The sequence below is a fragment of the Eschrichtius robustus genome, chromosome X (assembly GCF_028021215.1).
Source record: "Eschrichtius robustus isolate mEscRob2 chromosome X, mEscRob2.pri, whole genome shotgun sequence".
In the NCBI taxonomy this organism is placed as follows: Eukaryota; Metazoa; Chordata; class Mammalia; order Artiodactyla; family Eschrichtiidae; genus Eschrichtius; species Eschrichtius robustus.
This window is the reverse complement of record NC_090845.1, coordinates 135,093,362-135,105,754: the sequence shown is the minus strand read 5'-3', so window position 1 is coordinate 135,105,754 and position 12,393 is coordinate 135,093,362. Positions and strand designations below refer to the sequence as shown.

At 61.5% G+C, this 12,393-nt stretch overlaps 2 protein-coding genes across 10 annotated transcripts in view; one reads left to right on the top strand and one right to left on the bottom strand.

The window, feature by feature from the left end:
* Positions 1-5,188, bottom strand: part of IKBKG (inhibitor of nuclear factor kappa B kinase regulatory subunit gamma) — a 22,193-nt gene extending 17,005 nt beyond the window's left edge. For 2 of the 7 annotated variants that reach the window (XM_068532797.1, XM_068532799.1), the window contains exon 1: positions 172-605. The gene's annotated coding sequence lies outside the window, so the exon portion shown is untranslated. Of the gene's footprint in view, positions 1-171; positions 606-4,068; positions 4,238-5,066 lie in introns of those variants that run through there. The other 5 variants (XM_068532802.1, XM_068532801.1, XM_068532796.1 and 2 more) reach the window with 5 other exon arrangements.
* G6PD (glucose-6-phosphate dehydrogenase) lies at positions 717-12,393 on the top strand. 3 transcript variants are annotated; one of them, XM_068532792.1, is made up of 13 exons: positions 717-861; positions 1,725-1,852; positions 7,992-8,029; positions 8,110-8,218; positions 8,730-8,947; positions 9,768-9,926; positions 10,014-10,139; positions 10,390-10,483; positions 10,765-10,951; positions 11,039-11,274; positions 11,363-11,439; positions 11,526-11,618; positions 11,718-12,393. In XM_068532792.1, exons 1-13 carry the CDS (start codon positions 750-752, stop codon positions 11,806-11,808), a joined length of 1,668 nt encoding a protein of 555 aa, XP_068388893.1. In that variant the 5' UTR covers positions 717-749; the 3' UTR covers positions 11,809-12,393. The 3 variants fall into 3 exon arrangements, with proteins under 3 accessions (XP_068388893.1, XP_068388894.1, XP_068388895.1); XM_068532793.1 differs by lacking the exon at positions 717-861 and adding an exon at positions 1,054-1,158; XM_068532794.1 differs by lacking the exons at positions 717-861; positions 1,725-1,852 and adding an exon at positions 5,286-5,560.

Here is a 12,393-nt window from a genome sequence, read left to right as displayed (position 1 = left end):
TGAGTCCTAAATCGGCCGGCCTCGGCCCCTGGTCTAGAAGCTGGCGGCAGAACCCGGCCGGGGCCCAACAGGAGGGGGAAGCCTGGTCGTCCGGGGCGGGGGGGGGGGGGGGTCTCGGAGGCGGCGGAACGCCCACCGATGGTACCCTGTCTTCGGAGAAGAGGACCACACCTGTCAGCAGAGTCGGTCCGACGTGAGAAAGGCGGGAGTGGCGGGCCCCGAGCGCTCCTCGGACCCCGATGCTCCGAGAAAGTCCGGGTTCCGCGGTAGCCCTTCCTTTCTCCCGCTGCCAAATTCCCACTTCCGGCTTCCGGTGTCGTAGCTGTGGGATCCGGAAGTAAAACACTCAGGCCCCGACCCCGGCCGGCCGGCGAGAGGTGTGAGGGAGGCTGCCTCAGACCGAAACCCGAGCCCGCCAGCCTCGGCTGGCCCTCAGGACGCGCCCCAGTAATATGCGTCGCGACCCGCATTCCCCCTTGTCTCTCCGTCGGTGGCATCCAGCCACAGGGCGCTTGGCCGCCCCGCCCCCGTTAGGGGAGGAGCCACGACGAGGCTATCATCTAATAGGGCCGGTTTGACCTGAGCCGGCGACCGGTCCGGCGAGGGGACGGGGCTGCTGAAGGCCCCGCCCACAAACAAGGTCGAGGGGCGTGACCACGCGGCCGGCGGAAGTGGAGTCCTTAGCGAGGGCGCGGGACCTCCCAGGGCCCGCGAGAAAGCCGGACTATAGGGGCGGGGTCGGGCCGGGGATGGGCACGCGGGCGAGCAGTGGAGAGCAGCACGCGGACTCTCGAAGCATCGGGGACAGGGTGCAGCGGCGGCGGGTAAAGGAGGCGGCTCGCGGCCCGGCGGCCAGCGCAGGTGCTCAAAGGGCAGGGCGGGCCAGGGCTCGGCCCTCGCACGGGGTCTGCTGGTGGGGGGCGGGGGGGGGGGTTGGGGTCGGCCTGGGATGCGCGCGCACCTGCCCGCGCCCTCGGCCCTTCCCGCCCCTCGAGGGAGGGGCCTGCAGAGGCCCCACCCGCGCGTCTCGCCTGAGGCTGGTCAGCTCAGACCAGGTGCCCGCCCCCGCCGGTTAAATGGGCCGGCGGGGAGCAGCCCCCGGAAACTGCCGGGAACTCCGGGGGTGCGAGCGCGACGGGCGGCAGCGTCGAAGCACAGGTAACTGAGTGGGCGGTCGCGGCGCTGCGAGGCACTTTGATTTCCCATACTTGGGAACAGGGCAAAATCGAGAGGGTCTTAGCCGATCTCACAGTCCCCTGCATCCCCGCTCCCCCGCCACACTGGACACGGGACTTGTCGGTGTCTCGCAGCGTGGCAGGAGGAGGGCTGGAGCTACACTCCATCAGCTGCACAATCTAGCATGCTCCAGCTCATTGTGGAGTTTCCGCCTGAATCCCGGGTGAGATAGTCTTAAGCAGGTCGTACGATGCTCCAGCAAGGTTTTACTCAGTCCCCCAGAGCGGAGGCCCTAGTAGGAATTCACTAATGCTTTGGGTAATTTTGTAACATACACCATGAAAGAAGGTTGCCCAGAGAGTATGGCCAGAGCCCAGGGCCAGCAGTTTCTAACCTCCCAAACATCCTGCTCCCCAGCCATTCACAGTGAGTGGTTTCAATAATCAGGCACCAGCTGGGTGAGAGCCCAAAGGACCCCTCCAGAAAGGGGCCAGCTTCTCAATGCTCTTCTGTTCCCCTGCCTTGTTAACGAGTTTTTCTTCCACCAGAGAGCATCATGGCAGGGCAGGTGGCTCTGAGCCGGACCCAGGTGTGCGGGATCCTGCGGGAAGAGCTGTACCAGGGCGATGCCTTCCATCAGGCTGATACGCATATCTTTATCATCATGGGTGCATCGGTGAGTCTCCCCCAGGCCCCGCATCGTAGAAGCAGCAGACTTAGAGCATGACGTTGCTTCGGGTCCCTTCCCTTTAGGTACCTGGGCTTTCCCAACTGATTGTTGTCGGGTCCCCCGGGCTCTGCTCGGTTGGGCTCTCGCTGTTGCTCTTGCTCATGTGCCACTCCTCCTGCCACCACCCAGTATACACACACCGCGAGGCATTTCTGAAGTCCGTGTGCAGCCATTGACTGTAGACCTATGTCCTGGAGCTGGGAGGTCCTTAGAGACTGTCTGGTTGGACTTCCTCCTCCACAGGGAAAACTGAGATGCAAACAGGGGAAGCGATTCATTCTGGGAGTATGTTTTCCAAACCTGTTTCTAACTTGACAGATGTCACACAGTTAGATCCAGAGGTAGGATTCGAGGCCGAATCTCTACCTTATCTCTCTACCGTCAAGTTCCCTGAGGAAAAACACTCGACCTTTCTTGAAACGCGATCTCTTTGCCCCAGCTTCCAAGGCCTGCTGAGGAACTGAGACCAGCCCCATTGTCTAGCCAGTGGAACTGCCACTTTGCTCTGATCAGAAAGGCCAAAGAGTAGAAGCAAAGGCAGAAGTAAAGCACGCTGACCATACGTGATGGGGGTGGGGGAACAGGAGAGGGAGGGTGGGTCCTCGGAGAGCCATGACCCCTGACTGAAGCACTCTCCCCGCGTGCCATGTGGAAACAAGGTGTCCCCGGTGGTAAGACGTGAGCAGGGGCTGGGGAGCTGTCAGGGTTTCATCTCAAAGTGAAAGTGGTCTCTTTTCACTTTTCACCATGGACTTGACCAAGAATCTGCTACCCATGATATGAGCATCTTTGCTGGTAACTTACTACATAAACCTCAAGCAAGAGTTCTACCCAAACTAGTCAGCTCTTGATGGGGCAGACGTTGTCTCTCTGTGACTTCCACACCCCTGTCCCCTCAGCTCTGGAGGAACTTGGTTCTTCGTTCATGTGTCGTAACACGCCACCGTGCTTTGCACAGCCTGCTTCCTGCCAGTTTTGTGATTCTGTTCAGAACTTGGGAAAGCGAGCCAGAATGCAGGGCTCTGCCAGTGGGAGGGAAGGAAGGTCACCCCGAACACTGTCCCCTGACCCCCTGTCACCCAAGACTGGGGGGTGCCCAGGACGAGCACACGGAGCAGGCCTAGCCCCCACCCTGGCCCCAGCCTCATCCCCTTAGAGGAGCCAGAAACCTTCACACCTGGGACCGTGTCCAAGAAATAGGTTGGGGGAGAAAGTAACTGAGGACTATTTTTCCTCCTTCCCCCCGTCGCCATACCGGCCTGTCACGGGATGCTCCAACAGAGGGTCCCAGGCCTCAGTAAATGGCATATGGCCCCAGGCCCTCAACACTTAGATACCTCATTGAGAGCACCCAGGTTTGCTCTGTGGCCTGGGGCAGGTGTCTTTCCTTCTCTGAACCTCATTGTCTGCACTTAGCACCTGAGGTCTTTGGAAACAAGTGCAGAGGGCCCTGGGCTCTGCGGAGCTGACTCTGTGACTTCACTGCCTTCCTGTGGGGCGGGCTTGGGCTTAGGCAACTTTGTTTCTTTGCCAACAGTAGGGTTCCCCTTTGCTCTCCTCTGCTCTGGGAGCAATAACCAGAGGCTTCTAGAGCAGAAGTGGGGAGTGCTGCTCCAGCAGGGCAGAGTGGGGGAGGAGGAGGGTCCTTGAGAAAGAGCCCTTGTGTATCTCTCCCTCCTCCTGTTCCTGGTGCGGGGGCGGGGGGTGTCCCTGCGTGGGCAGCACCTAGAACAGCTCCCACCTAGCCCAGCTGGGAGGCTTGCCCCCTCCCTCTCCCTCCTCCTCCTCCTCCTCCTCCTCGTGGGAACTGTGCTGGGGGCCGGGACCGAAGGTGAGTGCATGTGACAGCAGACACCGCCAGGCCTTCGTGTTCCCAGGGCTCACGAGGAGGGCCACGGAACAGAGCCTTCCTTTCAGAAGGACGAGCGGACGCAGAGCCCCTGGGGCAGGCTGGGCTGCAGGGCTGTCCTCTGCCGCCTCTCCTCCCTGGCCCGCTTACCCAGCCGTCGCCCACGTGCCCAGCTTCCTTCCTGGGGGCGTCCTGAAGCTGGCTCGTGGCCTTACCGATGGACTTTCAGCCACTCTCTTCTCCCTGCTCTGAGACCGCTGTCCCCCTTCTCAGGACCCCCACCCTCGGCCGGGAAGGGAGTGGAGGTACTTACTGTCCCAGTTCAGAGAGCTCTGGAATGTAGGAGCTCAGTTTCTCCTTATAGACCAGCACTGGGAGAGGAACCTGGGGCCTGGCACATCGTATGTGTCCTCTCCCAGGCTGGAGCCACTTTCCCCCCCAGTGGGCGGAGAGAGCATTCGGGGCAAGAGAAGGAGAACAGGACTGGGAGCCCCCTCGGGCAGGATTGGCTCACTGCACGGTCCTCAGCACGTCCCTCGCCTCTCTGGGCCTCGGTTTCCCCACCTGGACCACGAGGGCCGTGCGCTCGGTGGGTGCTCAGGTCCCATCCCAGTGATGGGCCCGTGCATGGCATGACCTGGCAGCCTCAGCCCTCCCTCTCCTCGGGGTGTTTCTGGGCTGCCTCCCCTCTTAGGGCGATAAGATTCTTGCTGTGTCATGATGACTCTGGCACTCCCCCAAAGGCCTGATGATTCATGAGCCCCAGGGAGTAGGAGGGAGGCCCTTTTGTTGGTTTTGCGGCCCAGCCTGCCTCAGCAGCCCCAGGGTCTCACCCCAGTGGCTGAGATCCAGCTGGGCCCCAGCAGAGCTGCGCTCCGCCCTGGGACCTGGGCAATCCTTGACCCGGGTGGCCCTAGGGGGACAGGGATAGCCCACCCCTGCCTGGCCTCCAGCTGGCAGCCAGCCTCTGCATTCTCTGCCGCGCCCTTCCACCCTAAAAGCCTCCGAGACCGAGACCAAGGGTTTATAAAACTGGAGACTGAGGTCAGACCTGGGCGGTGACAGGCAGGTGGCGGCCCACGGCCGTTTGCTGACAGCTGGAAACCTGAATCAGGTACTGCTTCTCCTGCTACGTCACCATGTGTCCCCAGGCACGTCCCTCCCCGCTGTGGTCCTCGGGAGCCCCATCATCGCCCCCACCATGCGCAGCGTGGTCTCTTCCCACAGTGGTTCTGGCAGAGGAGTCCAGCCCAGGCTGGTGGGGAGGGTGGGCCTCCCCGGGCCCCTGCCCCGCACTGTCCTGGGTCCTACCTCGTCTTTCCATCGGGTGACTCGGAGCCCGACAGGCCACTGGTCGCAGGGCTGAGCTGAACAAGGCGAGCAGGTTCTATCGCTAGTTAATCCCAAAGGGACCGGCGAGAGCAGTGGGGTGTGGGGCGCCGTGAGTCAGCAGGCAGGACGCTGGGCCCGGCGGGCAGCCTGCTGGAATTTGATCGGAAGCAAACATTCCACTTGGCCAGGAAGGCGGAAGGTGGCTGTGGGCCGCGGTGCTGGTCGTTTCTCCCGGCCAGTCCCCGACAAGCCCGGGAGCAGGCGGGGCCCACTGAGCCCCGGGGACCGGAGTGGAGTCTCCCACCGGCCCGGTCCCAGTGATGGGGAAGCAGGAAGCAGGCGCCGATGGGCCCTGGCAGGAGGGGCCCGCAGTTGGGGGCTACTGGGCTCGGGAGCAGCTCGAGGCCGCGGCTGGGGGTCGGAGCCGGACCTTGATGCGCTGCTGTGTCCGTGGCTCCTGTGGAATGTGGCAGGCACGTGGGGGATCAGTTCTGAGCAGTTGGCAAGACATGGGCAGGGGCGGCAGCAGCAGGGGGAACCCTGGCTTGGGAACCGCCCACTTCGGGCCGTCGGGGTCCCGGTGGAGCCTGGAGGTGGTGACCTGGGGTGGAACACACCTGGGCTTGTCTGCATGCAGAGGTCGGCTCAGCCTGGGAGGTGGAGGCCGAAGCGAAGGACAGGAGGAACGCGAACGTTTGAGTCTCCTAAGTGGCCCGCCCCGACCTCCACCGCCACCCAGGAGCCCCCCAAGTGCCTTCCTAACTGCCTGTCTAGGGGGCAGGGATTTTAATCAGGTTGGAATTGCTTCGCTTCTGGTCACGTGGCTTCTGTTCTGCAGTGGTTCATAGACGTGAACCCGTCCAGTGGTTACGTGGCTCCTAAGGTCATTTTGCCGTGAAGATTTGGGTCCTTATCCCTGGAGGTGGTTTTCCTGCCCAGGGTGAGTCCAGCGCCTCCGCCCAGCGGCCCTCCCTGATTACAGGGCGGGCGCATGAAAGGGTGGCCTGCTGTGCCCCGCAGGCTTCCTCTGCCCCCCAGGCCACGCCCTCACTCGAAGCCTCTTCCACCGAGTGGAGAATTCCTTTGTCAGGTCAGCAAATTAACGCATGTTGCCATGGCCATGGCGACTGAACTGGAGTGGAGAGAAGGGACTTGGTGACTTTTTAGTGAGTCTTCTGTCGCCCCCGTGGGATGGCCATATTGTTGCCCACAGTTGCTGTGTGTTCATACCCTTGCTCTCACTTTGGAAAGTCTCACGCGGACACAAGTCAACAGACGAGCGCGAGGAGCAGCCACCTCAGGTTACCCGGGCCCCACCCTCTGCGTTTAGCAAGGTTGCTAGATTGAAAAATCAAAAGGAGTAGACAGATTTCTTACAGCTGTTTTTCCTTTAATCTGTTAATGTGGTGAATTTCAGTGATTTTTTTTTTTTTTTTTTTTCGCTTTTCAGCATCAAACCAACCTTTCGTTTGCAGGATGACCCCAACTTGGTTCTGACATATTCCATTTTTGACGTTCCAGAATTGGGTTTGCTGGTATCTTCTGCAGAAATTTTGCATCTGCATCTGTGTACACGGACAAGATGGGCTTGGGGCCTCCTGTGTGCATTTCTCAGAGGTTCCAGCCACAGGGTTCTGGGGCCCCATCACGTGGCTCAGCAGGTGCTTCCCAGGCAGGGTTTGCCTCAGACCGGCGTTCTCTCTTCCTGAGAGACCCGCTGGCAGAGCTTTCTGTGCCAGGATCAGGGCCAGGCTTGTCTTGGTGGGAAGGCTGTGGCTGCAATCCTGTCTCCTTAATAACCATTGCCTGCTCAGGTCCCTTGCTCCGTTTTGGTATATTGGATTTTTCTAGAAATGTGTCCGTTTCACGTAAGTTGCCAGCCATGGAGTAAGGTTGTTCATAAACCCCTCTTCTGTCTTTCCCGTCGGTAGTCTTGTCCCACTGCACTCCTAATTCTTGGTGCCTGTTTAAAAAGCAGTCTTGGGACTTCCCTGGTGGTGCAGTGTTTAAGAATCCACCTGCCAAGGCCGGGGACACGGGTTTGAGCCCTGGTCCAGGAAGGTCCCACATGCCATGGAGCAACTAAGCCCGTGCGCCACAACTACTGAGCCCGCGAGCCACAACTGCTGAAGCCTGTGCTCTGCAACAAGAGAAGCCACCGCAATGAGAAGCCCGCGCACAGCAACCAAGAGTAGCCCCCGCTCGCTGCAACTAGAGGAAGCCCGTGCGCAGCGACGAAGACCCAACACTGCCAATAATTAATTAATTAATTAATTAATTAAGAAAACCAGTCTTGCCAGAGGGCTGTCTGTTTTGATTAGTCTTTTTCAAACACCAACTTTTGGCTTTGTTGATCTTTTCTTTTGGCTGGTTTTCCATTTTATTCATTTTTATTTTTCATTGTTCCCTGCCTTGTAATTTGTTTGGCTTTAAAATTCTGCTGTCCTTTTTCTAACTTCTTCAGTTGAATTCGGAGCTCATCAGCTTCCAGCTGTTCTTTTTTGCTAACCTAAGCATTTAAGGTCACGTCTCAGTTTTGATGTGTGCTACCTCCATTGCCATTCAGTTCCAGGGAATTTAGGGTTTTCTTTAGCCCGTGAGCTGTTTAGAAGCGGGCATCTTGTGTTGGCTTTGGTTCTGCCTGCTCGACCAGAGACTGGGGTCTGTGGATCGTGGAACCAGCGGGTTGGTGGTTGCCTCCTGGCCAGCACGAGGTCTGTTTGCCTCGAAGTGCCCCCGGCAGTGTGCGAGCACTATCGGGTCAGGGTCAAGGGCTAGGCTGGGCTCTGGTTCAAGCTGCTCAGGCTATACACAGGGGCAGGACAAGGGTACCCGGGTGTCCTGGGGGGAGATGATCTAGGGCATGTCCTCAGCTCCTAACCATGCCCGTTTTCTCTGCCACAGGGTGACCTGGCCAAGAAGAAGATCTACCCCACCATCTGGTAAGCTTGTTCCCCCACTGCTCACTGCCCCCTGCGGCCCTCTTGCCCTCGCCCTCGCCACAGCCGTGCTCTGCCCTCAGGTGGCTGTTCCGGGATGGCCTTTTGCCCGAAGACACCTACATCGTGGGCTATGCCCGCTCCCGCCTCACAGTGGCTGACATCCGCGAGCAGAGCGAGCCCTTCTTCAAAGTGAGTGGCTTCTGGGGTCTCCATGCCCCCCTCCCATCACAGATGCCCTTCCCCCCTGCCCCCAGGCCCAGCCTGTCCCCCCGTGCCGGGGCCACTCCCTCCCTAGGGATCCTCAGCCTGGCACTCCTCCCCACCTGCTCCCACCGCTTCCTTGATGCCAGCCTGAGACCCCTGTTTCCCAGCCCCGTCTGACTTGGGCTCACCAGTTCCTCCCCACTGTACCCTGCGGCCCCTCCACCGTGGAAATGCTGCAAGCCTGACTTTTCTCAACATACCGTACTTTGGTGGAATGACTTTGGAGAGAGATCTTTCTCCAGGTCAAAGTTTCCTGAACTCTGGCTTCCGTCTTAGGTTATGCGGCCTCCGCCCCCATGGGTGTGCAAAGCCGACGAGATGGGAGTGAACCCAGTGCAGGGCTAGGATGGCTGACTGCTCAGGAAGCCCACCCTGCCTATGGGATCAGGGAGGGAGGGAGGGGCCGGGCCGACATCCTTGTGTCCATATTTTCTAGGCTGCCCCGGAGGAGAAGCCCAAACTGGAGGAGTTCTTTGCCCGCAATTCCTACGTGGCCGGCCAGTACGACGATGCGGCCTCCTATGAGCGCCTCAACAGCCACATGAACGCTCTCCACCAGGGGCCACAGGCCAACCGCCTCTTCTACCTGGCCTTGCCCCCCACTGTCTATGAGGCTGTCACCAAGAACATCCACGAAACCTGCATGAGCCAGACGTAAGGCTGCGCTTTCACCCTCCCTTCCTGCCTCCTGGGCCGACCGACCTAGGGAGTCTGAAAAAGATAGATGTCCCGTGTTTGTTCTTGCCATGAATTAGCTCTCCAAAGAAGGGAATAGGAGTAAGAGTAGTTCTCTAACGGCCTTTACTGAAAATGCTACCACCCGTGTTTACCTTCCAAATGCCCCATATGAAATCCCGGTGTCCCTGGCAGCAGTCCCGGCTAGCACCACAAGGTGGCAGCGTTGCTCCACGAAACTCTGGCTGCCGGTCGCTTACTCTAGCTTTCGGCGTTTCCCAGGGTCCCCTCGACCACCACCAGAGGGCGGCGTTGGCCCACGGGAACCCTGCTGCCTGTGCCGCAGCAGCTCAGCGCTCTGTTGTTTTCCCAAAGCCACGGCCATGTCGGTTTCGCTTTGTCCTACATTAACTCTTCCGAGGAATAAGGGGTCTTTCCCCACATTAAAAGCCACGGAGGTGGCTCTGCTTTTGGCATCCCCTCCCCGTTTTCTCACTAGCTCGGGGCCACTCCTGACCCTCGGGGACCAGGAGGGAGCAGAGCCGGCCAGTCAGCCCAGAAGGCTTCTGAGGAGGCTTTGAGCGCGGCGCTGAGGGCTGGGAAGGAGGGGAGGTGCTCTCCGCGCTGAGGCCGCGGGAGGGCCAGCCCGGCAGAGCTCCGCTGGCTCATCTCACCGCAGAGCGGCCGCAGGGAGGCTCTGCCCTCACTCCCTGGGGAAGGGGCTGTGGAGGGGGAGGAGGGTCTCAGCCCTGTTCCCCAGCGAGGGTGCGGGAGTGACGCCAGCTCCGGCCTCCCGCAGAGGCTGGAATCGCATCATCGTGGAGAAGCCCTTCGGGAGGGACCTGCAGAGCTCCGACCGGCTGTCCAACCACATCGCATCCCTGTTCCGCGAGGACCAGATCTACCGCATCGACCACTACCTGGGCAAGGAGATGGTCCAGAACCTTATGGTGCTGAGGTGCGACTGGGGCCAGGGCTGGGCGCTGGGGGGCCCTGCTGCTGCCCCCTTGGACGCCCACCAGCCTTCACCCTGCCCCTCCTGCAGGTTTGCCAACAGGATCTTCGGCCCCATCTGGAACCGGGACAACATCGCCTGCATCATTCTCACCTTCAAAGAGCCCTTTGGCACTGAGGGTCGAGGGGGCTACTTCGATGAATTTGGGATCATCCGGTGAGAGCCTGGTTCCCCTTCCTGGGAGATGGGCGGGGGGCCATCCCGCCACCCTGCAGGGTCGCCTCTTCCTGTTTTGGCAGCAGGAGTGTCTGAGCAGTCAGGAGTGGTCACGGCCTTCTTCCTTGCCTTAAGGGGACCTGGCAGACACTGGGGACCAGGAAACAAGCCCAGTTTAAGGCCCTGAGCCCCCAGAACCTGGCCAACAAGGAGGGGCCTTAGCTCACTGTCCGCGCCTTCCTCCCGCCAGGGACGTGATGCAGAACCACCTCCTGCAGATGCTGTGTCTGGTGGCCATGGAGAAGCCCGCCTCCACCCACTCGGATGACGTCCGCGATGAGAAGGTGGGTGGAGCTTCGCCCTCCCAGGCCCCGCCCCTTTCCGCAGCAACCAGTCCTGAGCCCGAGGTGTCCTGTCCCAGAACTGACCTTCTAGGCCTCAGCTTCTCCTTCAGAAACGGTGAGGGTGGGCTGAGGTGGCCCCAGAGGGCCCTTGCGTGGCAGAGCCTCCTCCTGACTATCCAGGCCACTCACCCGTCCAGGAAGGCCACCCCTCGGAGGCACATGGTTCCTGGCACCCGCTGTCCTTGTTACCCAAGGGGCCCCTCTCCCTGGCTCTTCTCCAGGTCAAGGTGTTGAAATGTATCTCAGAGGTGCAGGCGAGCAACGTGGTCCTGGGCCAGTACGTGGGGAACCCCAACGGAGAGGGAGAGGCCACCAAAGGGTACCTGGATGACCCCACGGTGCCCCGTGGGTCCACCACGGCCACCTTTGCGGCCGTCGTCCTCTACGTGGAGAACGAGAGGTGGGACGGTAGGTGAGGCCGCCGGGCCCGCGGTGGTGGGACCTGGCCCCCTCATCCACCCGAACGGCCCCCCAAGGCTGGCCTTGTCCCCCCAGGGGTGCCCTTCATCCTGCGCTGCGGCAAAGCCCTGAACGAGCGCAAGGCCGAGGTGCGCCTGCAGTTCCGCGACGTGGCCGGGGACATCTTCCGACAGCAGTGCAAGCGCAACGAGCTGGTGATCCGTGTGCAGCCCAATGAGGCCGTGTACACCAAGATGATGACCAAGAAGCCTGGCATGTTCTTCAACCCCGAGGAGTCAGAGCTGGACCTGACCTACGGCAACAGATACAAGGTGGGTGCCCGCCTGCAGGGAGGGGGTGGCGGCCAGGGCTCCAAGGGGCGCGCGCCTCGGTGACTCCCTCCCGCCTGTCCGCCGGCAGAACGTGAAGCTCCCCGACGCCTACGAGCGCCTCATCCTGGACGTCTTCTGTGGGAGCCAGATGCACTTCGTGCGCAGGTGAGGGGCGGCCCCTCCCTCCCTCCTCCCCCACCTCCTTCCCTCTGGGCCGCCACCCACCCCATCTCCGCCCCCTGTCCCCTCAGTGACGAGCTGCGGGAGGCCTGGCGGATCTTCACTCCTCTGCTGCACCAGATCGAACGCGAGAAGGCCCAGCCCATCCCCTACGTCTACGGCAGGTGCGGGGGGCGGCCGGGGAGGTGATGGGGGTGATGGGGGAGGGGGACCCTGGGGCTCAGGGTTTCCTCACCTCTCCCCCCCATCTGTCCCCCTCCCAGCCGCGGCCCTGTGGAGGCGGACGAGCTGATGAAGAGAGTGGGCTTCCAGTACGAGGGCACCTACAAGTGGGTGAACCCGCACAAGCTCTGACCCTGTGCCGGGCCCACCCCCGCCCCACCTCTCCGTGCTCCCCTGCTGCCCCCCCCCCCCCCCCCCCCGCCTGACCCACCTCGGGAGGACCCGCCTCTGGAGGACTCGGGACCACAGCCCTCAGCCTCACATTCCTGCCCGAGCTCGGGCCACGCCACCCGCCCCTGGGCCCAGTCTCATTCCTCTGCCACCCAGCACTGTGACCGTCCCCGCCCGAGCCAGCCTCTGCCCCCCAGACTGAGCCCCGCTGGAGGAAGGAGAAGGAGGGCTGCAGCTGTGGGCAGCAGGGGGGCAAGGTCCTCGGAGCGCAGGGGAAGGGGGCAGGCGCGGCCCAGTCTCAGCACCACTTGACATTCCTGGCTCCCCACTGGAAGGGGCCTCTGTGCTGCCCAGCAGCGTGCCTGCGTCGGGCCTCCCGAGTGGCCCTCTGACCCCCCCCCCCCAGCTCCCGCGGCCACCCTAACTCAGCACTCCACGGCCGCCCCATCTCACCCCACCCTCAGGTGGTGCCCTCGCCACTGGAAAAGCAGAAACGGCAGGTGGGATGCCCCCGCTCGGTTCCCTGCCATTAAATCCGCAGACGGG

Excerpts from the sequence above, each read along its gene's own strand:
- G6PD (XM_068532792.1), top strand. The coding sequence starts at position 750 with ATGGGCACGCGGGCGAGCAGTGGAGAGCAGCACGCGGACTCTCGAAGC. Across the intron at positions 8,219-8,729 it reads AGAGCGAGCCCTTCTTCAAA|GCTGCCCCGGAGGAGAAGCC; the intron begins GTGAGTGGCTTC and ends CATATTTTCTAG. Across the intron at positions 10,140-10,389 it reads GATGAATTTGGGATCATCCG|GGACGTGATGCAGAACCACC; the intron begins GTGAGAGCCTGG and ends TCCTCCCGCCAG.